The sequence below is a fragment of the Spinacia oleracea genome, chromosome 2 (genome assembly GCF_020520425.1).
Source record: "Spinacia oleracea cultivar Varoflay chromosome 2, BTI_SOV_V1, whole genome shotgun sequence".
Lineage (NCBI taxonomy): Eukaryota > Viridiplantae > Streptophyta > Magnoliopsida > Caryophyllales > Amaranthaceae > Spinacia > Spinacia oleracea.
In genome coordinates, this window is record NC_079488.1 from 56203968 (window position 1) to 56229659 (window position 25692).

General features: G+C 38.2%; 2 protein-coding genes and 1 long non-coding RNA gene across 5 annotated transcripts; 1 reads left to right on the plus strand and 2 right to left on the minus strand.

Moving 5' to 3' along the window:
• Nucleotides 1-542: 542 nt before the first annotated feature.
• LOC130467864 (uncharacterized) lies at nucleotides 543-5212 on the minus strand. Its single transcript, XM_056836830.1, has 3 exons — nucleotides 1949-5212; nucleotides 1493-1841; nucleotides 543-1400 (listed from the first exon to the last, which is right to left on the minus strand). Exons 1-3 carry the CDS (start codon nucleotides 4121-4123, stop codon nucleotides 787-789), a joined length of 3138 nt encoding a protein of 1045 aa, XP_056692808.1. The 5' UTR covers nucleotides 4124-5212; the 3' UTR covers nucleotides 543-786.
• A 112-nt stretch (nucleotides 5213-5324) lies between these two features.
• On the minus strand, nucleotides 5325-19170 carry LOC110805403 (uncharacterized). Of its 3 annotated transcripts, XM_022011008.2 has the most exons (16): nucleotides 18968-19170; nucleotides 18123-18336; nucleotides 16054-16170; nucleotides 15848-15959; nucleotides 15614-15763; nucleotides 9675-9779; nucleotides 8464-8547; nucleotides 8269-8384; nucleotides 6937-7038; nucleotides 6740-6853; nucleotides 6587-6643; nucleotides 6420-6486; nucleotides 6257-6310; nucleotides 6101-6175; nucleotides 5979-6014; nucleotides 5325-5786 (listed from the first exon to the last, which is right to left on the minus strand). In XM_022011008.2, the coding sequence occupies exons 3-16, from the start codon at nucleotides 16071-16073 to the stop codon at nucleotides 5661-5663; spliced, it is 1218 nt and encodes a 405-aa protein (XP_021866700.1). In that variant the 5' UTR covers nucleotides 16074-16170; nucleotides 18123-18336; nucleotides 18968-19170; the 3' UTR covers nucleotides 5325-5660. The 3 variants fall into 3 exon arrangements, with proteins under 3 accessions (XP_021866700.1, XP_021866699.1, XP_021866701.1); XM_022011007.2 differs by lacking the exon at nucleotides 18123-18336 and having other exon boundaries at nucleotides 18968-19169; XM_022011009.2 differs by lacking the exons at nucleotides 16054-16170; nucleotides 18123-18336; nucleotides 18968-19170 and having other exon boundaries at nucleotides 15841-15959.
• A 138-nt stretch (nucleotides 19171-19308) lies between these two features.
• LOC130467865 (uncharacterized) lies at nucleotides 19309-21105 on the plus strand. Its single transcript, XR_008927837.1, has 2 exons — nucleotides 19309-19629; nucleotides 20797-21105. It is a non-coding gene; the product is annotated as an uncharacterized lncRNA (long non-coding RNA).
• Nucleotides 21106-25692: the final 4587 nt, after the last annotated feature.

Genomic DNA, 25692 nt, shown 5'->3' on the forward strand with positions numbered 1-25692 from the left:
TGTTCTTGCTGCCTATAAATGCTACTAGTGTTCATCTCACTTGCATACTTTCCCCTCTCCAAATTAGCCATGAGCTCTCATTCAAAAACCGAATCTTCTTCCATCCCAAATTTAGCATACATTAGAGTTCCTAATAAAAATTGCTATTGCGGGAAAAGATTTGCCATTAGGAGCTCGGAAACGGCAAAAAATCCGCAAAAGCTTTACTACAAGTGTGATCCTTGTGATAATTTCAAGTGGTGCAAAGGTTTTCTTGAGCACACAAGTGATGAAGTTCAGAGAAAGGGAAACAGAGATGATGAAAACAGGGGAATGCAAGAACAAGGCTGGGGAATGCAAGAACAAAGTAGGGGAATGCATGAAGAGTTGAAGCTATTGAAGAAGAAGATCAAACAACAGAAACAGCAGATCAATTTTGCAATAAAAGTTGGTGTATTAATGTTTGCATTTCTGATTTGGATAGCAATGAAGTAAAGTTGTAACAAATTTCATGAAATAAAGAGACTTTCCATAAATACTTGTTCAAGAAAATAAGCTTTACATAAACTGATCTTTAAGTGGACAAACACCACTGAACTGCACAAAAACAGGTGTTCTAAGCATTTCACTGTTTCCAAAAAATGATCTCTGCACAACTGTTTCCAAAAACTGATTCTAACTAAACTGATTCTGACTAAACTGATTTGACTAAGTTAGTTTAGCTTTGTGCACTACAATTCACAAAATAATGCTCTGAGGTGACTATGCAGCTGTCTTTGACCTCTTCCTTGTGTTTGCTCCCCCCTTTTATGTACTTGCTCCTGCTGCACCACTCTTTGAAGTGCTTGGTCCAGTGGCACTTGTTCCTCCACCCTTGCATGTTCTTGAGTTGTGACCAGATTCTCTACACTTTCCACATTTCACATTTGTGTTCCTCTTCCCTTTCTTTGGTTCATTTGCCCCTCTCTTTCTCTTCTTAGCAGGTCTGCCAGATGGTCTTTTGATGGTTGGAGGCTGAATGGAAGGAAGGCCAAAGTCTGGCCACTGAGATGGATCTGCCATGGGATGAATGTGTTCTGCATAGGTTAGCTTGTATGCAGCAGCCTTGAACCATGGGGATATGAAATCATGGGGGTTCATCCTTTGGTCATATATGACCCTCAGTGCATGCTTGCAGGGGATTCCACATATCTGCCACTTCCCACAAGCACAACTTCTTGTTGCAAGCCTAATTGGGAAGTTGACATGTCCATCCCTAACCTCAAATTCACCCCCTCCACATGCTGTGGCATAACATAATCTGGACTCAACTGTCCTCTCCTCTAACTCTTTCAATGCATATGCAGTGAGCTGACCATCCTCCATGTCAACTGCCTTGTCAAATCTAGCCCCCACCCTCTGCATACACCAACTTCTGATTGCTGTACACCAACATATATAACATTAAACAACAAACAACACAAAACAGGGGTATATTATGCATGATTGTGATCACAAAACAGAGGAGTTATACCTTCCAATAATGAGAAGACAGGCATGTCTCTGAAGGGCTTTGTGCATGCATTGAATGACTCCACAAAGTTTGTTGTGTTGTGATCACAACAAACAGTAGAGTCAAACTTATGCCTAGACCACTGCTCAATGCAGCTATTCAAGTATGTAGTGGCATTTACATTGTACTCACTGATCTTCACCATGGCCTTACCAAACACATACTCATTGTATGCATTAGCAGCTATCCAAAAGAGCTTTTGGAATGCAGATCCACTGAAGCCATTGTTCTTACAATTCATGTATAGGTGTTGGCAGCAAACTCTCCTAGTTGCTCTAGGAAAAGTTTCTCTAACTGCCAACTCAACACCCTACACATAACACAAACAACAAAAACAGGTTCATTAACATAGAAACATAAACATAAGAAAAGAGTAAAGATCAGAAAAGAATAAATATCAGATCAGTAAACACATACCTTCATCCTATCACTGATGAAGGTCCAATCATCTCTGTTGCAACCCTCCTGCTCAAACATTTGCCTCAAGCATCTCATGAAGTAGGTCCAACTGTCACAGCTCTCAGTGTCTACTATCCCATAGGCAAGAAAAAAAATTTCATTGTTCCCATCTATGCCAACTGCTGTCAGTAGAATGCCCTTGTAGAAACCACTTAAATGAGCCCCATCTATTCCAATTATGGGCCTACAACCCCTTAGAAACCCCCTGACCTGTGCAGCAAATGAGAAGAAGCAAGCTCTGAATTTTGGGTTCACATCCCCACTACTGGCCCCCCATGTTATTAGAGCATGACTCCCTGGGTTTGTTTGCTTAATCATCTCAGCATACCTAGGCAACAGCTCATATGCTTCAGCCCAACCACCATGCAGCTTTTCCTTGGCCATACTCCTGACCTTGTACAGTAGCCTCTTTTTCACCCTCAATTGAAACTTCTCTTGTGCAGACCTCCTCAATGTCTCCACTGGGATCTCTGGATTGGCCTCTATTTTCCCCAACATGTGCTTACACAACCACTCAGAGGTCACCACTGGATTCTCCTCAAGCCTCCCACAAGTTCTGTGGGACCCACTGATGACCTTAATTGCCCAGCTAACATTGTCAAACAACCTACTGGCATGTATCCTCCAGTCACATGACTCCACTGCACACACTGCTGTGTACCTCTTATTGTCAGCCCTCTCAACACTAAGCCCAAACCCCTCCTGTATGCAGTAACTTCTCAACACTTCAAGAAATGTGGCCTTATCATGAAAGATCAACCAGGGTTCTAACTTAATGGACCCATATGGTTGATCAGTCCATATTTTGCCATTTTTATAAGCCTTATCCATCTTTGAGGAACCATTTAGACAGTCCTCAAACCCCAAATCAGAAATATCATCAGGAATCACCTCATCATCAACATCAGAATCAATCCAATCATTCAGAACATCCTCTTGATCAGAATCTGATTCCTCATAATCAGAATCCTCACTCTCCTCTTCTGAACAAATCTCACCAACATTAGCAAAAACCTCTGGTGTCTTAGTCCTTCCTGTACCCTTTCTCCCTTTTCCCTTTCCCTTGGAAACCCAAGTTCCAGCCTTCTTAGCAGTGACTTTGTTAACCCTAAACCCCTCAGGTCTAGCTCTGCCCCCCTTCTTTTTCACTGGCTGAGCTTGATCAGGTGGTGCTTGATTGTTAGGCTCATCAGTTTGGTTGTTCTGTGGTGGAGTGGGATTTGGTGGTGGTGGTGGAGGGGTGTGCTGTTGTGGTGGAGAGGGGGGATGTTCTGGTGGTGGTGTGGGTTGTTTTTGTTGTGGTGGTGGTGGTGTAGGTTGTTTGGTGGCTTGTTTTGGTTGGGTGGGTAGTTTTTGTGGTGGGGGTGGTGGTGTAGGTTTTTTGGTGGGTTGTTTAGCTGGGGTGGCTTGTTTAGCTGATGCCCTCCTTTTGGGGGTTAGTTTCTTAGAAGGAGGCTTATCCTTGCCGTTTGACTTAGAAGCAACAGGATTTGTGTGTTTGGGTGAGGTGGGTTGTTTCTTTGGGGAATCTTGTGTTTGTTGTGGTTGAGAGCAACCTGGAAACACCTCATCAGCATCATCTTTGCTAATGACTCTCACATACTCAACCTTCAAGTCCTCACAATCAACAACAGGGACCTCCATAGCCACAGTGTACTCCATTTGTTCATGTATTTCCCTCAAAATGTCCTCCCTTTCCTGTTGTTTCCTCATTGCCTCTTCCTCCTCTCTTTGAGCCCTCAACAGTTCCTCTTGTCTCTCCTTAAGTTTTCTCTCTTTTTCCTTTCTATGATTCTCAATTGTTGCAACAGCATTCCTAAACACCAATCCTGGTTTATCTGTTCCCTCAACCCAAATTTCAGCAGTGTCTTTACCCCAATTCCATCCCCACAGAAGCCTTAAAGTCTTATCATCATTCAACTCAACCTTACCACAAGGACCCTCAACATACAAGCTAAAGGTACTAGGCAAAAAAACATCTTGCTTAACCGATTCCTCAAATATATCAAGAAACAACTTCAACAAACGATATTTTTCCATGTCTGCAACTCTAATATCAAAACTATGTGACCCATAACGTAGTAACAACCAAATAACACTCATCCTAAAGGAAAAAAATAATGAAAATAACATCAATTTTCATTCCAACAACCACAATTGACCAATAACCAACAAGAAATTTGCGCAATTTTAAAAAAAACTGACAATTTCACAAACCCTAACCCTAATCGATTGCGCGAAAAAAAACAAGTTTACCAGCAAAATTAAACAGATAAGAAGAGATTATTACCTGGAAGTAGACTAACCAACTTGAAAATTCCCGTTTCCTCTTCGACACTAACTCCGCTGGAAATCGCCTCAAGTTTCTCCCTTTTTTTCGCGATTGAAGCAAAATCACAACCCACGAACTCGCCTTTAAGGTGCGCAGCAAAATTCACAAAAAAATTGAAGATCTACCCAGAATTTCTGGGGTTTGAGTAGGATTAGAGCTTGAAGAAGAACAGGGGAGAGGAGAGAGAATGAGAAGAATTTGAACGGTTTTTTTTTTTGGTCTTTCTGTGACAGTGAAGGAAGTCAATGGCGCCTAAACAACATTAAGGGCAAATAAGTAAAACAACACTAACGGCAGACTAACGGCGTTAGCTGACAGGTGCATGTCATGAACAGTACGGATAATAAGGGGTATATTATGTGAATCGAAACAGGCGAGGGTATTTGGTGCGTTTTTTCAAACCTAAGGGGCATTTCATGAAAAAACCGTATTTTTTATTTGTTTATTTTCCGAATGATAATTTTCTACCAAAATGTAGCGTAGTGATTAAACTTGTGCGGACGTACTAGAGTTTGTGATACATTAATTAATATTATTTAATTAGTCTAAATTATTAAGACAAGTATGAAGAAGGATATTTTTTTCATGTTCATTTTTTTTATCATTGTGTCAATTTTAACTGTTTCACGATGTCTAAAAAACTCATATGCACCAAGCTCTGCATGCATAGGTATGCAGCCAAAAATCTGGGAGGTTAACCCAACATCACTGACGGAGATAATGGATAAGTGGGCTATAATAGCCCAAACAACAATCACGAATAGGCTGGAGCACGAGGATAGAAAGCTTGATCAAGTGTTGCGTACACACCCCGACGACATGAAAGCCTCAATTGGCCGCTCCAAGACGGAGAAGCGCTGGTGGCAGTAAAGACGGATGGAGCATGGAAGAAGGGCAAGAGAAACCCCATCGAGTTTTGTAATATTTCCTATCATTGTAGAGAAACAATTAAAGAAGCCCATGACCTTGCTGTTTCGTAGGTACTTTGTTAAGTGACTGTCAAAAAAAAAATTATATTGTAAAATTCATTAGCAACTCTAGAGGATCCAAACACCAAAAACCTTATGGGGGTATATCCGTATATGGTTATAATTCCCTAAACATTTCTTCTCTATTTCTTTTGTATGTGTTCTTGGCTCAACTAAATAATTATTGCCTAACTAGTTTTTCACAAAAGACCCCTTTGTTCCTTGACCTTTTCCCTTTCCTGGAGACTAAAATTACCACCCTAAAAGTTAAGCCCTAAAAAACTTGCAAAGATAACTCTACAAATCTAACCACCACTCTTCTCACACGAGACCGAGCAAGGCAAATGAATTCCAAATGCAACGGTTAAATCTACATCAGTGTAGGATAGCGAGCTGTATTATTGATGGGGTACCCCAATGATTCGTAATAATCTTTTTCAGCAACAGCGACACGATCTTGGAACATTGTCCATTCTCTTCTGCACCTTTCCTTAACCTGACACATAATAAATATAGGAGATAATGAGAAGATCCACTAATGTGCTTTATTCGACTTCCAAAATAGTTTAAAGCTATGACGCTTAATGCACTATCAAAAAAAAGATGGACGTGCACTCAGCCATTCAGCATGCCTTGAATTGAGATGTTTGCATGAGAGATAGAGATTAGAAAGATGACAAGTACTTACCCCTACCCATGGTGACTTTCCATTTTTGCCTTCACCCTGTCAGAATAACATAAAAGGAAACTATTTATAACAAAAGCCGACACTTTTTGAAAAAAAAAGGAAAAAAGATCACAGTAACTTGCCTGGTTACCGAGGGTTGGAATCCCTTGATGCACTATCCACTGCGAATCTATGACCCCAATCTTCTCATGGGCCGGCTGTTCAGGAAATTATAGAATAAATAACAAAATTGGATCATGAGATAGTATGGAGAAAAGATGGGAAAATAATCAGAACACCTCAACACACTTCCGCAAAGCGAAGTCAAGGCCCCATCCATGCACCAAATCATTCTGAAAGAACACCACAATAACATCAAAGAAAATTACAAGGGTATTTGCCAAAGAAAATAAAAAGCATCAGAGAAAATCGTAAAAACAATCCGCAGATTAGTGAATATACCTGAATCATATGCCAAACACAGCGCCACGCGTTTCTTGAAAATACAGGTGCCATGATTTCAATGAACCTGTTTACAAAAGAAGCAAGCTCTCTTAATATGCAGAACTAGTTGTATATTTGAAATCCGAAGAAAGCCCATGAAAAATATAACTTAAATATATACATACGCAGCACAAGGTGGCAACACAGGATTAGGGCACCATCCAGGCTTTTCTTCAGTCACTCTGTAAATGCAGCACGGGGTAAAAGCAACCAAGTCAGCCAAAAAGACCTAAATTGTAATAGATGGTCAAGGAGAAGAACAAGCTTACTGCTCTTACTTGTGAACCTCACCATCACCTCTTTTCTTCGTCATTTGCCATGTCAGACCTTTGTCTGGCTCTAACCCAGGCTGTGAAATCTCCAATCCATGCTTCTTCGCCAATTCAATGTATCTACAACAGTAAGTGACAACTTAGGAAAATAGCCCACCTATAAAGCATGAAATTTAGTAAACTGTTGATGTCAAAGGTCTCACTTCTCAGCGTCAAAATGTTCGACCCCAAGGTCTTCATCCCATATAAATATGTAATCATAAGCAGCTACGACATCTGGATGCAGAAACCTTTTAGCATACCACCTACAACAGAAAACAGTCGAAGGATGATATTAATAAGAGTTGTCATAAAAGTATTAAAAAGGCAACCCTCTGAATCCACAACTGTCGATAGAATCAATGTAAGGGGCCATTTAGGTATGGGCTTTCAATAATTGAGGATCTAACTTCCTTAGTGTGTCTGGCTGAGTTATTTTTCATTCTCTTTACTTGAATGGGATAGCCCCAACTAAGTCTTTTCCAGATCCTCCTCATTCCCCTAGAACTCCGAATATTCAGTTCTCTAGAACCAGCTGTCCAGCCATGCTACCAGATATATCTAGTGATGTAATACTTCTAATGAGGTAAGCATTTCTATACTAATGTATTAAACAGTGTTTATAATAACGTTTATGTGGCACGTGGAACCCTCTTGCGCCAACATCATCCACGTCACCGACTCAAGCGACATAATTACACGTCATTAACAACCAATTAAAATGCTTGTCCAACGATTTGAATGTTAAACCTCTTCTATAATAGATTAAATGTCTTACCATCTTAGCCAATTACTAGCCATGTTTTATATCTCTCCATATTTATATACAAATAATTATTCTATCTTAGAAGAAAAAAAGGGGAATTTTGATTTTTGACCAATGTATTAATAAATCCCTCTTGTAATTTCCTTTCACTAATAATTAGAAGTATAATTCTGTTCAAATTCTCACCACTTGTTTACTTTCAATCATCTATTCAATTTTAATTCATAAGTAACCTTCAATAATTTTGAGTTGTTCAACTTCTTTTGACATGGTAACAGCTAACAAGGGAAGAATCTCAACTCTTTCAAGTGCAAATAACAAAAAGCATTACTCAAAATAAGAACCCGGGGTAAGCCGAGGTCACACACTAAATGTTGCTTAAAACAGGTTTTTCTACAGGTTGTAAACGTGAACATTTTGGGGTTTTTTCCTAGGGGGAGGCAGACACGATAAAGGTTTAAAAATGGCAAACAAATAATTTCAGCATTTCAAAGTTCAAAAAGCCAACAAAAAATAAAAAGAATCACCATTGGATTTCAAAATGACACAGTTTGCAGTAAGTTGCATTTCATTCAAAGTCATTAAGGGTGGTCAGCTGAGATAAGGCAAACCTTAAATTAAAGTAATTAAATAATTATAACAGAAGTGCTTTTCAAATCTGAATATTAGATTGCTTCTGAAGAATGAGGAAATAATATCCTCAGCTAAATGTGGAAAGTAAAGTAATTACCATTTTGTTTGCTTACGCGCACTGACATGAATAACTCGCTTTGACCATTCAAACTCATTCCATTCATCTGTCCTCCCATCGTAATGAAAGAGGATAATGGTAAAGTTCTCTGAAAACTGTAAGATCAAACTTAGTGCAAGGAGATGGATACTCATACAAGGAGGAATGAAGGTCAGAGAAAACCAGCAGCCTAACCTTCTTGATGCATGCATCTACATTAGCTCTTTGATCATAGCCGACTGTAAAAGTAACAAGGTATTTAGGTTTACTAGTCAAATCCTGCAAAAGTTTCCCAATCAATAGCTGTATAAAAAAGCACATAAGAGTGATCAAACCAATAATTTAACTAATCAATTGTTTTGACAGTTAATCCAGGAAATCAGGAATCCAAGACTTGAAACCACTCTTATTTTACAATTCTTAAAGATAAAGAAATGTTGTACATAAGGTTCCATGCTTCTACTGTTGCTAATATATACTTTGTGTATCAGAGCAATATTTTTTTGGGACAACATAATCTAATACAAATATGTTAAAATTTGTGAGAAAGGGTCTTTATAGAAGGCTTTTGCCACAAAGGACCTTAAAAAAAGTGGCAAAAAAGGACATTTTTCACCTTTTGATAGGAAGAGAGGACCTTTAGCCGGAATCCTACCATTGACTTCAAAACTAGGCCCTAACTTCTCAGCCAGTTCGTACATTGTGATACCGTAAGTCCGGGATAATAATCTTATGATCCACTTCCACCAGTTTAGTAGAATTATGGACTAAAGAAGATGACAAATTCAAATATTGTAAATAAGGGGCTTAATGAACAACAGATGCAAGTTATATTATTTACCTCGTTTTGTTTTATTAATTGCACCATTTGCCTTTTATGGAAGTTGCATATTAACTACACCATTTCCTTTAATGGTATGTTTTCACATGCATTTTCGTGTGTTCACACACCAAATATTACCCTTTCTCGCATTTCACATTTACCATTGTTACCTAACCTTTTCTCTATTTTTTGTTTGTTATCACAAGGGCAATTTTGATATGTACTACTACTCTTAATCTTTGTGCCCAACCCATGGTGCAATTAAAAAAACGGAGGAAGTATAATATAACCTGCTAATGCTCAAGGAACAAGTTCCAATTAGTTAACACATTTAAATGCTTGGCATCATAATAAATAAATAATAAACACCCATGCAGACCACATACATCAATTATACGCTGTTCTGATAACTCTAACACACCACAATGAACCATAATATTTGTCATTTTTAACACACATAATTAAGGACATTTAATCTAAAGCAAAGAGTAGCTTTTGTAATTATTTCTGGTGCACACAAGTACCTAGGAATCCGAGTATTTGACTACTACTAAATTCATTACTCCACAAGATAAAAGATAACCTCCTCAGGCAGACCCCAAAGCCTACGTTGATAGAAATCGGTCTCGGAAACAACGATTCCTGGGGGCAGTCTTTCAGCACCTCTTGGATTTGTCGGTAACCAAACCTGCAATTATCATGACAATTTGATAATAGCATCAGCAGACAACCAGAGATGAGCTTGAATATTCCAATTTAGCAATTGAAAACTTCCACTTAAAGGCAATTGATGCAATCAGAACAAAGTAGCTTAACACCATGACACCATCATTACTTGGTCTCGGATACTATTTCCGGGCCAAAGTACTGTCCACGTGCCAAACTCAACCGTTCTATGAAAATTTTGCATTTTTCTCTCTAAAGGTGTATGTGAGGTGAATCATGCAGCCTGGGTGATATAGCTAACGCCATAAAAGAGATGACCAAACTACAAAGAACAGCAGCATAACAGTAGTGATCAAAATATTGTCTTTAACAAATTCCAGACCAACAAAACATATGCTGTTATGTATACCTGTATATATAATAAAGTTGACAGAATTAATGGTGTAATTTTTTGCAGGGAATTATTTTCAACACTACTTGGTAGTAAACTGCTGTTTGTTTTGGCACTTAGGAAAAGGAAGAAGCTTTTTCCCCAATCAGCAACTCTAAAAGTACCAACCAAACTTTGTTGTTTGGATGAAATTTTGAGGGGATGATCATGAATTGTTAAAGGTGTAGAGATATATTTAATTCATACATTTTAAACAATTAGCATTGGTACAGCTAAACTGTATTTCTGGGACTAGATCTATAACAATTTTCACTCAACAATTTAATTCAGATTTATAAGAACATTGCAGTTGGAAACTATTAGATTAACTTCCAATACCTGGATGTAATATCTCTATTTAACATTATTACTACAGGTCTAAAGTTAACAGCTTGAATTTTTCTTTCCATCTATTACTTTTCTGTTTTCTTCAAAGCCCGAGTATGGTTATAATGAGATTAGTAGAGGACGGATGCCTGTAACTCTAAGGATATCATAGAGGAGACAAACCACAAACCCAACAACTATGTCAATAAGGCACTAATATCATAGACACAGAAAGTTGAATACTTCACGCATGTAATCTTTGTTCTTTTAACCCGATAGCAATTGCCTAACAGATGTGACATCAAATACAGGCTTGTAAGAATGTTATTGTAAACATTGGGAATTGGCTGTTGAAAAGGGATCCTAGGAAGCTCAACTGGGATCAAATCATAGCATAGTGCTCAATGCTAGTGTAGCGTTGTTTACATGTAAGAAAATTGGCATTAGCTTAACTTATTATGGTTAACCGCTCGTACCACAACCATAAAAGATTCTCAATAACACAACAACCACCAACTGCCAAAGAAATATTTCTAAGATCTCTTCAAGTTTTCTCGAATTAGACCACTGATTATTGTATATTACCACTAAAGTTCAATTAGGATGGTTGTTGGGTGGTGACAGGAATCCTTCTGGTGGTTGTGATGTTGCAGTTAACAAAGGGAGGTGGTATTTCTTGAGAGGATAAAGAGTGATTGTTAGAATAATGGTGAGCATCGTGGTGGTTAAGGTGATGGAAAGGGGAAAAGGAGAGGTGTTGAAGTCAGTAATAATGGAGGGGGGGCTTAGATTATCCGTTCTTTTTAATTGCTTTTTATTCCGATTTTTGCTTAATTTCCTAGTTTTTAGTCCTATTGTCGTTTCTATGCACCAATCCTTATATTTTATAGTCTTGCATTTGTTTTCGGTTATTTGTAGTCTTGCATTTGTTTTCGGTTATTTGTAGTCTATTGTATGTGTCTTATACTCATTTTGGGTGTTTAGGTGCATTTGGAATGCATATGGCATGCAACGTCCAACGACTAGCCTCAATGTACAACGACATGGTCTCAACGTGCAGCGACGGAGGCACCATAGCAGCATCTAGGAATTTTTTCAAGCGCACAAGGTCGTGCCCCCGCATTCTTATTTTCATGCGCCCGCGCCAATCTGCTAGAGAAGTCAGTTTACAAATTCAATCCCGTGCACCCGCATAGCTTTTCATGGTGCGCCAGAACGCCTCAGGCATGCTATTTGGAGGTATTCGTAACAACTTCGTGCAACCGCATGACTTTCATTGTGTCACCGCATGAATCCAGAAAAGCGACCGCATTCGTGCATGGAAAGGCTTGTTTTTAGTTTATTTTCTATTTCTTAGGAAGACTAAATACTACGTTTGTTCCCAATTTTTAGGACACCTCACATTAGCATTTTAATTCTAGAGAGAGAAAGTAGAAAGTTCATTGTTCTTAGCTTTTGGATTTTGGAGTCTCAAGTTTGCATTTGAAGATTCATAGAATCATAGTAAAAAGTTCTTCTTCTCGTTCCTTTAATCCATGTTTTTAGCTTTAATCCTTCTTGCTCTTTTGTTTATTTTGTTGCAATTATACAATCCATTGAGAAACCCCAAAAACAAGTATTCCATTGATTTCTTAGATTTCCTTGAAATTTTGTATGATCTTTGATTCTCATGTTTTGTATTGATTATGCAATATCAATTTCACATGATTTTGTATATTACTTGGCTAGTGTTGAGAAACTCAGTGGGTTCTATGATTCTATTGGTGAACGTTTTGAACCTAACTTCGATTCAAATCTTGTTTGATTGGTGATATTTTTTGTGGTTACATCATGAAATACTTAGTAGAAATGAGTGAAGGAAATCAAACCCTCAATATGAGTGAGTAGTTCATTCTAGGGGTTAGGTGTAGTCAAGGTATCCTGTTTGGGGGTTTAGGGTAGAAACTTGTTAGATTTTGCAATTAAAGTACAAGTCTTGTTTGGTTAGATTTAACTTTGCTTGATTAATAGAGTGTGATGAATTGATTTGGCGAGAGATTGTGGGTCTTTGTATTGCATACCATCAACTAGGATTTCTTTCCATTACCTCTTTAATTACGAATCTTTGTCGAAGCAAGGTTCATCTTTATTGAGAATAGCTCGAGGTCAAGAGGCTCATGGAGTGAGTATAGTACTCATGGTGTAAAAATGCGATCCCAGTCATGTCGCGGTAACGGCCGTGTAATTGTGTGATGCCTATCGCAGACCAGGTCGTGGTTGTCGTGACAAGAATATAGTTCATAATTTTTTAAGTGTTGTACCTAAATTATCTAAATACAATGGTAAATTTGTATGTAACAAGAGCAAGCCTTTAAAGAAACTCCAACGTCCTTAAAATTAACTCAAAACTTTTCCCAAAAAAGAGCCCACCCTTGAAAGGTAACACCACTTCTAACTTATTTTGTAACCAGAAAAAGCCACCTATCATTAAATATAAAATAAAAGAAGCCCACTTCAAAAGCCTTCTCCACTATATATGAACTCTATGAGTTCTAACCTACCCTACTACTCACCTACCCCCAGCCCCAACAATTACTGTAAACCAAATCACCCATCTTTCTTTCTCTCTCTTCGATAACTTTTCAGAGCTTCATGAATGGCCTAACAATGGCAATTAATTCCAATCTCAAGCTTTTCCCTCTTTGTTCTTCGCTTAAAGTGGTTAATGCGCCCAATTCAGCTTCTTTCGGGATGAACCGTCCGAGATCTCGGTGTTTTTTAAAACCCCATTAAGTATCGCCTAATATCATATCGTCGGGCTGAAAATGCAAGTTAGAACAGGCGAGTTTTTACTCCCTAAAAGTACTCCCTCCGTCTCAATTTAATTATCACATTAAGTTTTTCACGGAGTTTTATGCAACAAGTAGATGTTGGCTTATCTATTATATTTCAATAGAAAAGTAGGTGTGATGGGAGATAGTGGAGAAATATTTTAATTTAATGAAATGAGTGGGACCCTAACTTTTGATAGTGGGAAAAGAGAGGTAATAAAATATAAGTGGGTTCATGCATAAAAGGAAATATGACAATTAAATTGGGACCGATGAAAAAGGAAAGTGTGACGATAAAATTGGGACGGAAGGAGAGTTGATTTCTCAGTACAATTTGTGTTTGCATTTCTTATTGGTTTCTTGTTCTCTTGCTTCCCCATTTTGTTCCTTGGTGTGTTTTAATCCTTGATTCAATATTATCTACTTCTTTCTACAAAAGCTTTCGCAACTTCTTTGGACGATCTCTTTGCTTACCACTATAGCTCATATAGTGGGTTAGTAGAGAGGATTTATAAATATTGTTTGGTTGAGGATTTATGTTAGCATCGGGGGTGGGGTGGGGGGTGGGGGTTAGTGGTGATTATGAGTACACCACCATGGTGGTGGACCGATGGTTGTGGAGGGAGGTGAATAGTGAACTAGTGCTGACATCTGGCAGGAGGAGGGAAGATGTTGGGTGCTCGGTTGTTTTTATCCTTTTAAAATTAAAAAAAATAATTGGGTGTGGGTGGGAGGGGGAGGGGGAGGTTTGAAGTGTTCAATAATAGGCACGGGCACAACTAAATATAGGTTTTTCCAATACCTAATATATGATTGTTTATGACTTTGTTGAGTGAAGCTATCTCCATGAAGTGATGATTGAACTCGGGTCCCCAAGCTATTTGTGAAGTGACTTTTTGCATGCATCTCACTGCTTCCTACAATACTCTTCTAAATGTGCCTAGTACCCATTTTGTAGCAAAGAAGGGTTTAAGGCAAGGTGATCCTATGTTACCCTCTTTAGTTTCCATTGGAATGGAGTACCTCTCTAGGCTCATGAATAGGTTGAAGTGTGATCCAAATTTAACTTTCACCCCCAAGTGTGAAAGGTTGTCTTACTCATATGATGTTTCTGACGACTTATTGATGTTCGCTAGAGAAGATAGTACTTCTACTATTATGTTAGTTTGTTGAGTCATGTAGTGTTTTGATGATTATGTACAAATGATGATTATCTAACTAACATGCATGTTCAGACGTGCATGAACAAGTGATGAAGAATATGGATCATGATAAGAATCATATTTCCTACAGGAAGGTAACTGGAACTCATCTTAAATTACCCTGGTATAGAGTTTTTGTATAAACAAAGCCACGCCTAGAAGTATATTCATTACTTGGCAGACAGAGAAGAGAAGACTACCAACTCTAGATAGGTTGGTGAAATGGAATATTGTTGTGTGTACTACCTGCAATGTGCGTAACGCAGAACCTGAATCTATAGAGCATCTATTTTTCAAATGCTCTTACTCTGCTGTAATTTGGTCCAAGGTGCTGCAGTTGCTGAATTTTTCTTGACGGTTTTAATGCGGAGCTTAACTGGGCTGTGAAATTTGGGAAAAGATCTGGTGATAGACATAAGTTGTATTTGATGTTTTTATTGAATCCATTTACCATATCTGGCTCCAGAGAAATGGGAGGATATTTAGAAACAACTGCAACAATCCTTCTGCTATACTTGATAACATTATGTTCAAAGTAGCTTGTAAAGCCACTGACCAGCAGAGGGTGCTGATGTGTAAATAATCTGTTGTTAGTTTTTGCTTATTGGAGTTGTAAGTGGTTGTGCTAAATATGAAGAGTACTTAAGCCCAACCCTTCCAAGAAAGTAGAGGTTCAAGTATACTGCTGAGATGCATAAATGCATAATCACATTAGGAAGTTTTGTATTGGTGTTTTGCTGTATTACTCTTCCTCTTTTGGTAATAAATTTTCTTTGATTGCCACACAAAACAAGTAATAAATTAAATAAGAACACTCACTAAATAGTATAGCACTTTTGGCTTTGTTATCATATCAACAAATTACCTTATTATGGTGTTAAAGAGTTTCAAAAAAGTTCCCAAAAAAACGCATTCAATCAGATTGTATGCAGAGCACTTCGTTCAAGAAAATTATTGGCATATTCAATTTTCAAGCTTCTTCTCATTTTTTTCCCAACATCACTTCTATAAATCTCTCCGGAACTTCGAATTTCGAAAGCAAAGTAATTCTTCTCTAAAGTTCCTAAAATGCTGTGCAAATAGTTACCTCTGTGTCATTTTGACCCTGTGTCGGGCCAACCTTTCTCCCTTTTAAAGTAGACCAAACATTCAACAGGGCTTGTGTTGAAAGGCCAGAATATTTGTCTTCAATGTAAGTTAGATCAATTGAAGGTAAAAGAGGAGCTGGAAGGTTCATCTGTTAAAAATAAAGAACATACTAAAGGTTAGTGGAAGTTGAACCCTGAATAAAAAGAAAATTATCAGGTAGCTCACCACATGCCTTTGTCAAGGAGAGCGTAGGAAAAGATGCTCCTAAAAAGAATCCAAAGACAATCCCCACAAAAGTAGTTACAATAAGCCTCATCAAACTGCTCAGTTTTCTTAGGTGCCCACTGAAACAAAATGCAAATAAATTGATGACTAACTAACTACCAGATTAATTCTGCAAACACTTAGCGATGAAAATTTTCAAAGTTAAAGATCAACCTGCGGAAAATAGTTTTCATTGTGAAAAAGCCCAAGCTGTAGAATGGAAATTGCACAAGCCCTGATTTTCACAGATATATCCAATCAACATGCTCAGACTTTCAACCCCTGGGTAAACTGCATATGCATGGAAGAAGCCCAATTATGATTCACCGGTTCACCCAGAATTCCAGAAACATAAGCAAGCATATTGGAAGGGGGGTGAAGCACAACTAAAATTGATAGCTTCCCCCCACCCCACACACAATGCCATAAAAATCATACTTGTTAATAATATTGTTTCAAGATCAGATATTGTACCAGAGGGAAACAAGTTTTTTCTGCACCCCTCAATGCTTGTCCTTACTCTAAATTCTATAGCTAAAATTAATAGTTTTTTTTCTTCTATCATATAGCATGTCAGGTGGATTATTAATCAAGTTAAACAAATGCAGTCATGCACAGAAATTTCAAAAAAGTTATTTGAACTCGGCTACGTTCCAAAACAAAATGAGAGTGAAGGAAAACTCCAGCAAGACAAAATATCAAACTTAGTAATAATCAGGGAACGCACATGATACTGAAAATCAAGGTATGAAAGAAAACTGTAAACAGATTACGCATAACACTATTCTATATCTTGAAATTATGCAACCCAAAAACATTCAATTATGCCAGGAACAAATGCCTAATGATTTCAATTTCTTAACCATATTTGTAGGAGTGTCGTTCAGTCACTGTTCGCTTTTTGGTAGGAACGTTCGTCAGACTCTTGTCTCTTAGAAAAATGAGAGTCGGCCAACTGGGAACAAGTGCTAGAATAAGAGAGAAATTGGAAGAGACATTTATGAGAGTTTAAAACATTGAAAGAGAAAAAAAAAAAAGGTGGGTAACCCGACCATTATCAAAACCTCGCTAACCTGAGGGCAAATGAACTCAAACTAGATAAGTTGAATTCTGATTTTGTTATTTGGTATACCACCACAGTTATTAAAACTGCTCAGAGAAAATATAAACACCTCATGTGCATGACAAATTGACAATCACAGTATTAATAGTCTTTAAACTAGGAGGTTAAAACAGGAAAATACACGGCTTGCATACACAAGTCTTCAAAATGATAAGTTAGAATATGATAGGGGGAAATCTTAACCATGTTGGCTCCGGTTTCTCCTAATTAATTGCATCATTCTTCATTGAATAAACAGTGGAAATTAGAATATTTTTTTCCCCTTAATTTATCAATGCTCATATGATGAGAAAAACTAATAGCAAAACCACACGTTAACCACTTGCAAAAAGAAAAGTCACACCAGTTACCAACTACCACAGTGATCATATCTATGTTTAGCACATTGTAACTGTAGGTTTATCAAGATTCCCCATATACCTAACATACCTTTTCACGTGAACATTTTATGCCAACAAACAATACCCAGTTCAAATTTTACCATAATTAATCATCTAAAGACACCAATTGAAGATTTTGGGGTAAAAAATGAAACACCATTTCCAAATTCAAACAACAGATTAACAAAGTGATAAAATCCATAGATTCAAACTATAAAACCAACAAAATCAAATGAAATATAACCAACAAACAAACCAACTTTGGACCTTCCCCAAACCCTGCGCTAAATTGCAGGAGGATAGTGAACTGGTAGGACCTTTTTAATCATCAACCAACATAAAAGTTATTTTAGACAAGTTCTTTTCAACAAGATTAAGTCCAAGAAAAATAAAATTAGATAAGTTCATATGAGTTCAAGATGAGACAGAATTTGGGAGGTGGAAAAATTGAATGCAGGATGACACAAAATTTGGGAGATGGAAAAATCCTTCAAGCAATGTCTTTAAAGACTATGAAACCACCCTAAACTAAGAGACTATGTAACATTTAGAATTAGATATATTGATATAGAATTAGATTTTACAGGAATATTGAGCAACCCTCTCTCTAATTCTCATTTCACAAGCACACAAAATGAAGACCTTCTTCATAAACCCTAGCTTTCTCTCTCTTATTTGTGGATATGTTCAATAAATGCCTCAAAACGTATTTATACTAATTCATTATATGAACCACAAACCTGGTTCAAAACATGTGCAAACCCGACAAACCCTCGCGTGCGGGAGAGTCGACTTAGCTACTGCCTCACTTTCTGCATTTTGTGTGGGCGCACACACTACCCGTACGTCCACACACCCCTGCTCCTAGACAGCTTGTCGTAAAAATTCTCTCGTTTCGTACCCAAAAGGAGCTTATGATCAGCCGTTGGAAAGCTAATCGAAACCAACTTTCACCTTCAATTGGAATCACCTCAAACAAATGAGTTGATCATGAGATATGTCCATCTTAAGTTGAACTTGTGTTTTAAACGTCTATTCGATTAGTCGAGGTCATCAATTCCAACATTAAATCTACTAAACAAGTAAATGAACTACTCCTTCCGTCTGAATCCTCAATTTTTTTTATTTAAACAAGGCAATTTATGTTTATTAAAAATGTTTTCAATTTTATTAAAAAAATCTGACATTGAGAAAATGAGAAAAATTGAATGCCTCAATTGAAAAGTGTGAGATTAAATACACCAATGAATTTAATCGACTAAAATAATCATTTGGCACAAATTTTTGTAGAATATAAAAGAAAAGATAAAAATATTTTGGGACACCCAACAAGAAATACGTAAAGAACATTTAGGGGGGCAGAGGGATTAATAAAATTCATCCGTAATTTACTAATAATAAGTTCATTCGTTCAGCTCAGTAATTCACAAATCATCTCAACTTAATTACCAGTTAAAGAAAATAATTAGAATAGTATCTCAAACACAGTCAACATTCAAATTCAACATCAGATACTGTAAACTCTAACAATTCAGAAGCGCTAATGACAAATAGGAAGGAAAATGAAAAAGAGAGGAAGGAGCACCCGTTATCCGTTGCCGCCGGCGACTGTGGATGGTCGTGATCACCGGCTTCCGTTGTTGCGACGAAGCCACCAGTTAAGCTCTTGGTCTCCGCCAGCTTCTGCTACGAGGAGAGAGAAACAGTGGGGCTGGGAATCGGGATCTGGGGCTGGCTTGCGCTGAAGCCGTTTGGGGAGGAGTTGAACCGTTGATTTTTTTGGGGAACTACTAACTAATAGCGGGTAAAAAGAAAAGGGAAATGACGTTGAAAACACGAAGGTAAAAGTGAAAGTTGGGGTAAAAATAAGGGGAAAGAGGAAAACGGGGCAGTAACAATTGGTAACGGACTAACGGGGTGGGCATTTTTCCAAAATAATGAGCCGGAACATTTTGGCCTCGAAACCATCGAAAAACCCATCTCTTTCATTTCTGTCTCCTCTCTCCTCCCTCCTCTTCCTCCCTCCTCTTTCCACAACCATGGTGGTCAGATTCTCTTTTCTCCGGTGAAGAAATCATCCAGTACGGACCTTCCAAAATCTAACTCCAATCTTTTGCCTTAATTTTCTCTCTTAGGGTTTTCGTTTCAATTATTTCGTAATTATTCCGGGGTCTTTGTTTTTCTGGAAGACCGGGTTGTTGGTTGGAAATACTGGTTTGGGTTCATTCTTTGATTTTCCCTTTATCTGTAAGTTTCTTCGATCCTATTTTGCTTTCGATCTTAAATTTGGTTCGATCCCTGGTCTGTTTCAATCGTTGATATTTATCGTTTTTGTTTGATTTGGATCTAGATTTTGGCGAATTTTCGATTATCATCTAATTTTTTTAGCGCTTTTTCATCTAGGATTTGATAAATGCAATCTGTTTATGTATTTGATAATTTTGGCTGTAATTTTCTGTTGTTTGAGTTTTAATTATGTAGATCTGATCTCTATGGTTGTTTTTGTTCTGTGTACGTTTTTTGTTATTAATGTTAGATTTCTTTTTTGATTTGTTTTCGCATTCACTGGTGGTTTATTGATTTGCCCAAGTTATTAAAGGTTTATTACTGTAAATTGAAATTCCATTGATTGACTTTTAATAAGGAGTTTAAAATCCAACTTGTTCTTCGATGTTAGTAACTGTTGAGAGAAAGAGAGAAAGAGAGAAAGTAAAGTTTTCCGATGCTGAAAAAACTTGCATATAATATCCCTGAGCAGTTGGGCTTTTGGTGGACCATAGGTTGCAATGGTCATTTTGTCATGGATAGTGCTCTATAAAGTATAAACTGATTAAGTGAAATGGATTGTACTTCTATGTAGTAGTTCAGCTGATTGTACTTCATATGTAGAAGTTTAGTTGATTAGTAATATAATAGTAGTAGTTTGCTTGAGCTTGACTGTCTTTTCTCATTCAAAAGTTTCAGACCTAGTCCTTTAAATGTGAAATAATGTTTATGAAAAAGATCCTCTTCGAAAGGAGTCAAATGACTTACTTCAGCTAATGGGAAAACAGGTGTTCCATAGAATCCTCATCTCCTTCTTTATTATCAGACGCTATCATTATTTCCTCTAAAATCATCTAAGTACGTTGATCTTTCACAATCCTCACTTTTTCATAATCTCGTAGTGACTGATCAAGGTTATGAAAAAGGAGTGGTGTGAAGGAAGATAAAACTGAACCCTATCTTCATTATGCACGTCGGTCTGACTATTAAGTGGGTGTTCAATTGTGGAGTAATGTCAAGGATATTGGAAGTAAGGCTTCCTATTGGCTTTGCTTATGGGATAAAGCTGTTTTTTAGCTCCTCTTTGAATCTTACGAGTTTATCTCTTTCTTAGAGTTTTGGATGATTCTTAGGCTGTTTGTTGTGCAGAAACCTTGCTGGTTGCAACTTCAATGGACCAATACCTTTCAATCTCTCTCATTGTTTTGTTGCAGTTGAGAGTTTCTAGCATCTTGAGCAATTCTCCTTACACACTGGTCCTGATAAATCAAGGATGATGAGGGTTTGGATGTCGGCGATATTCTGATTCTGATATGGTAAACTAAAAATAATGCTCAAATAGTTACTTATTTTAGTCTATTAGCTCAAATGGTAGAGCAATGTGTATTTACACATGGATGTAGGTTCAAGTCCTACATAGACTAAATTAATTTTGATAATTTTACAGATTTACAGTTACATGATAATTCGTATATATTATAATTCGTATACAAATTTTATACTTATTCATTGATAATTTTTATAACATATTCTTACTATTATTAGTGTGATTTGATGATAGTTCTTGAAAAGATCGTCGTCTTTCTATAGTTTCAACTTTCAATTCAATGAAAAGTGGATAAATATATTAGCTTGATTAAAATCATGACTTCATTACGTTTCTAAGGTACCATTGGAACCCAAAAGGGTACCATTTGTACAATTTATATGATAAGGGTGTTTTAGTTGAAATATAGCAACGTATCTTGTCATCTTATATTATCTCACATGGAATTATTGTCCTTTAATCTTATCTAAGTGATAAGAAAGCTTTATTCCAACCCTCCATATGAGAACGACTTGTGAAAATGTGGCGGAAAAAGTGGAGATTTTTGAAATTTTCAAAATTTCAAAAATTTAAGTTCAACTTTTATTCATTTAGTTCGCTTATTCATTTCTTTGTGGAAACTAGGTCGTTACTAACTTTCCCTAATCAAACATAATTATATTTACATTTATGAGCCTATATATCTTAGATACGAATAATTTATTTGTTACTTAGTTTCCACAATGTTTATGCAATATTATATCTCATAACATGTAATTGACGCACACGTCTCGTGCCTTTATTATTAGTTTTATAAAATGTAACAATTGTAATAAATGTGGTCAAAGTTATTGTTCCGGTGTTGAAGTGGATAGAACAATGGGCTTCGAATGAAGGCCCTTTCGAGTGTGTTGAAGATCTCCTGCACAAAGACAAAGTTACTAGCCTCGGGGTGTTTCCGAGGAAAGCCCCTCCGATGCCTAAGTAAGAACAATGCTCGGATTCTAGAGAGAGAAGTTTTCTAGAGAGTAGTCTTAAGGTAATAAATTGGACGTACCTTGAGGTGTGAGCCTTGGCGGCTTATTTATAATGTTTTCATAATAAATGCCCATAGGTCATTTATTGCTACTGGGCCATGGGCCTTGGTTGATGGCTGAATAACCTTTTGGAGTGTAGTGGGTTTGATGTTGTTGTTTTGAGCCATTGGGCTTTGGACTTAGTGGCCCAATTGATATTCAATTGGGAGCCCAAACAACATGCCCCCCAGACCCGGTCCATTTAGAACTAAATGGGTGGGTTTCCAGCTGTCAGAAGTCCAAAGGTTCCCTCTCTTTTTTCGAAAAAGAGGTGGTTTGAATTCGCGAATTGATGACAAGTGTTAAGGAGCAGAAGTTGGGAAGTTTTTAGAACGTGGCCTATAAATACCGCACCCCTTTCCTCATTTTAAACTTTATTTGCTCAAACGCTTTCCATATTTTTTAAGAATTTCGACGGTTTCTTCGGGTGTTTTCTTCAGATCTTTGCAAATTCACTGTGAATCTGCTTCGGGACCTTACTTCATTCGTTTCATCGGCGTTTTCCGCTTCCGGAGAGGTAATTTGCTTTCCGTTCTCGCTTTCTTTTCTTCTTACCCTTTTCTGTGTTTCTTCGGCGCTTCCCATTTCGCCATGGCTGGGGGAAGATGGAAGAAGAAATCCGGTGTGGTGTCCTCCTCTAGTGGTCAGGAAGAGAATAGGGTTGCTTCCGAAGGGCCGAGATCAGCATCTCCCGAGGTTAATGCTGAAGAGGATTCGGGGAATGAAGCTCGCGCTGAACCAAGCCGAGGGGCTGGTGTGACGGGTCGCTTTCCCATTCTCCCACTCTTTCCGAGGCGGTGGGAGGAGGCTGACCCCTTGGGGAGGCTTGCTAGCCTTTTCGAGGATAAAACCGAGATAGCTGGTCCGGACGGTGTGCCGGTTGATGGGAAGTGGCTAGTGAAAGCCAAGAAGGGGAGGTATCATCGGCTTGCCGAGGATTTGTATGGCATTCAGCACGCCTTGGGTTACTGGTGCGAGCTTCCGACGCAGAAGCATGCGAGGGTGACTCGTACTCCTCCGGGGTACATTGTTGTGTATCTCCATCATTTTGACTACGGGCTTCGGTTCCCTTTGGATCCGTTTATTGCTCGTGTGCTGGAGGAATATAAAGTCTCTCTGGGCCAGCTGACTCCGAAGTCTATGCGCCATATTGTGGGGTATCGCTGGATGTGTGACTACCTCGGCTATGAGCCGTCGATCGAGGTTTTCAAAGAGATGCATGAGCTCGTTAGGAACTCGAACGCCGAGGCTGGCTGGTGGGCCATCAATAACAAGCGGAAAGGCGAGGACCTTTATATGACTGCCTTTCCGTACGTCTCTTCGATCCATGGGTGGTAGGAGCAATGGTTGTTATTCCGTGTCCTTGTGGATCCGAAGCATCCTCACTATTTCTCGCCTCCGAAGTGGTTTGTGAAGCCGGATCCTTCGATGTCGAGGGTTGGCTCTGTTGACAAGGGGAATTCCGACCACGCCATGCAGCTAGAGTGGTTCAAAGCCAAGGCTGCTCGGGAGCCGTTGCATTGGCTTCCGAACCTGCATTACATTACCCGGGAGGTCATCCTCGCTGCTGCCGGTCTCAGTAGGATCTATGACAGGGGTGAGGTTTTTTATGCTGAGATTGTGCTTCAGTTGAGGTGTTAACCTCCCTTTTTACTTGTTTGAATCTCATCCTCTTTATCTTCTTCGTGCAGATCAAGGCGAGAAAGCTATCGTTCCCGAGGTGCTTGGTTACCAGCTCAACGGTAATGGGGTTCTCACTCGTTTCCCGCCATACGACTTCAAGAAGCAGAATCCTCTGCAGCCGAAGCTCGAGGATCACGAGTTCTCGGATCACGCTCTTGCGCATTTAGGAGACGTTCGTGCCGACCTTTAGGACTCTCAGAATCCTGGAGAGGCAATTCCGAGGCGGACAGTGCTTCCTGAATTGGTAACTACCTCTGATCCGGTAACGCTGTTTTTATTTTTCATTTTGTTTAGACCTCGGTTCTGTGGACTCTTGTGGCTTCGGTTTTGATGTCGCCTCCTGTGTTTGTATTTTAGGGACCGGAGGTAACCGTTGTTGCGCCTGTTATTTCCTCTTCTTCGTCTCCTCCCTCTTTTGCTGCTCCCGAAGTAAACAACATTTCTTCCGCGCCTTTTTGCTATTTTGTGTTGATCGTTTCTCATATGCCCCTTCTTCCTTTTGTAGGAGTCGAAGAAGCCGAAGAAGAGGAAGACTTTGGGGAGAGAGACTTCTCCAAAAAGGCAGAAGATTTCGAGAGAGAGACCCCCTTCGAAGTTGAAGAAGAAAGTTACTTCTTCGTCGAAGGTAACTTCTAGTCCTAAGGTCCTCGAGTTTTTGAGCCGTCGTCCTTATCTGAATGAGGAGAGAATTCGGCATGTTTGTTGCTGAAGATCCCAGTCTTGCCGAGGCAGGTGAGCGCTATCTTGCTCGGCAGAGAGAAGAGATGGGTCCACTGTAATCCCCCGTAATTTAATTTATATATTTCAACGAATATTTAACATATTTAATATATATTTAAACATAATTTACGGATTTTAGAAACGAATATGTAATTGAAATATAATTATTTTATTTCATTTCGAATACTTTTAATGATTATGAAATCAAAATGTATTTTCGAGTTTTACTTTAAAACGAACTCGAATTTCGAAACCACGTTCTATTGAAATTAGAAAACAAGTCCTAACCATTTCGGATTCAGCAACCTAAATTCTACTCCTGGCCCAATTGGGCAAAGCCCAAACCAATAAAACCCCAAAATCATACTCCCTTCCCTTTTCCTAATTCACGTAAAAAAGAAAAAAAAAAGATCAGACTCCCTTCCTTCAACCTCACGTACTCCCAGCCGTCCCTCTCTCAGCCGTGTGCTCTCCACGCCGTCGTCCCAGCCGCCGACCACCACGCACGGTAATCTCAGCTCTCTCTCTCTCCTCTTGCAATCCTCTTTCTTTCTTCCTCTGTTTTCGGTCCTTCCCTCCCCCTCGGGTTTTTTCGTGCTTCCCTTAATCCCTCACGTTTTGCACAGCAACACCGCGACCAAGCACCACCGTCTGCCGGTGAACCTTGTCGCGAGCCGCCACCTGTCCGCCGGCCAGCCTTCTCTCTCCCCTTTAGTTCTTGGTTATTTCTTAAACCCTAAGTAACTAATTATTTTAATTAGTTATAGTTGTTAATTTAAATTATGTTCTTGATATTAAATTTATAATTTTTATGGTTTGAACATGATTTTCAGATGTTGGTTGAGATTAAAAACGAATTAATTTTCAGTTTTGATTAATTAAAATTAAGTTAGGGCTTAATCATGATTTATAAATTTGAATTATGTTTTCTTGAATTAAAGTTATGGGTTTTGTGATTTAAATTATAAATTTAAGATTTTATGAATTTCATAATAAAGTTATTAATTTTCAGATCATCTAATTACATTGAAATATTGGTTTTTGGTTGTTTAAAGTATGAAATTCAAGGTTTTTATGATTATTAATCATGATAGGTTGAGTATGGATCATTGAATTGGTTGTGTTGAGATACTAGGAACGTAGATTGACCATGGTGAAGTTTTTAAATGAATTTATATTGCTGAAAATTTAAAGTACGATGTTTGCAAAAGTTTTCAACGAATTTCAATCACTAATTCAATAATTATGATTCTAGGAAAT

What these genes read in the sequence shown, in the direction of transcription:
- LOC130467864 (XM_056836830.1), bottom strand. Translation starts at nt 4,123, where the DNA reads ATGTTATTTTCATTATTTTTTTCCTTTAGGATGAGTGTTATTTGGTTG. An exon ending in TCATCAGTGATAGGATGAAG is followed by an intron (nt 1,842 to 1,948) that starts GTATGTGTTTAC and finishes TGTTATGTGTAG; the next exon opens with GGTGTTGAGTTGGCAGTTAG. An exon ending in TGTCTTCTCATTATTGGAAG is followed by an intron (nt 1,401 to 1,492) that starts GTATAACTCCTC and finishes GTTGGTGTACAG; the next exon opens with CAATCAGAAGTTGGTGTATG.
- LOC110805403 (XM_022011008.2), bottom strand. Translation starts at nt 16,073, where the DNA reads ATGAAAACTATTTTCCGCAG. An exon ending in ATGAAAACTATTTTCCGCAG is followed by an intron (nt 15,960 to 16,053) that starts GTTGATCTTTAA and finishes ATTTTGTTTCAG; the next exon opens with TGGGCACCTAAGAAAACTGA. An exon ending in CTACGCTCTCCTTGACAAAG is followed by an intron (nt 15,764 to 15,847) that starts GCATGTGGTGAG and finishes TATTTTTAACAG; the next exon opens with ATGAACCTTCCAGCTCCTCT.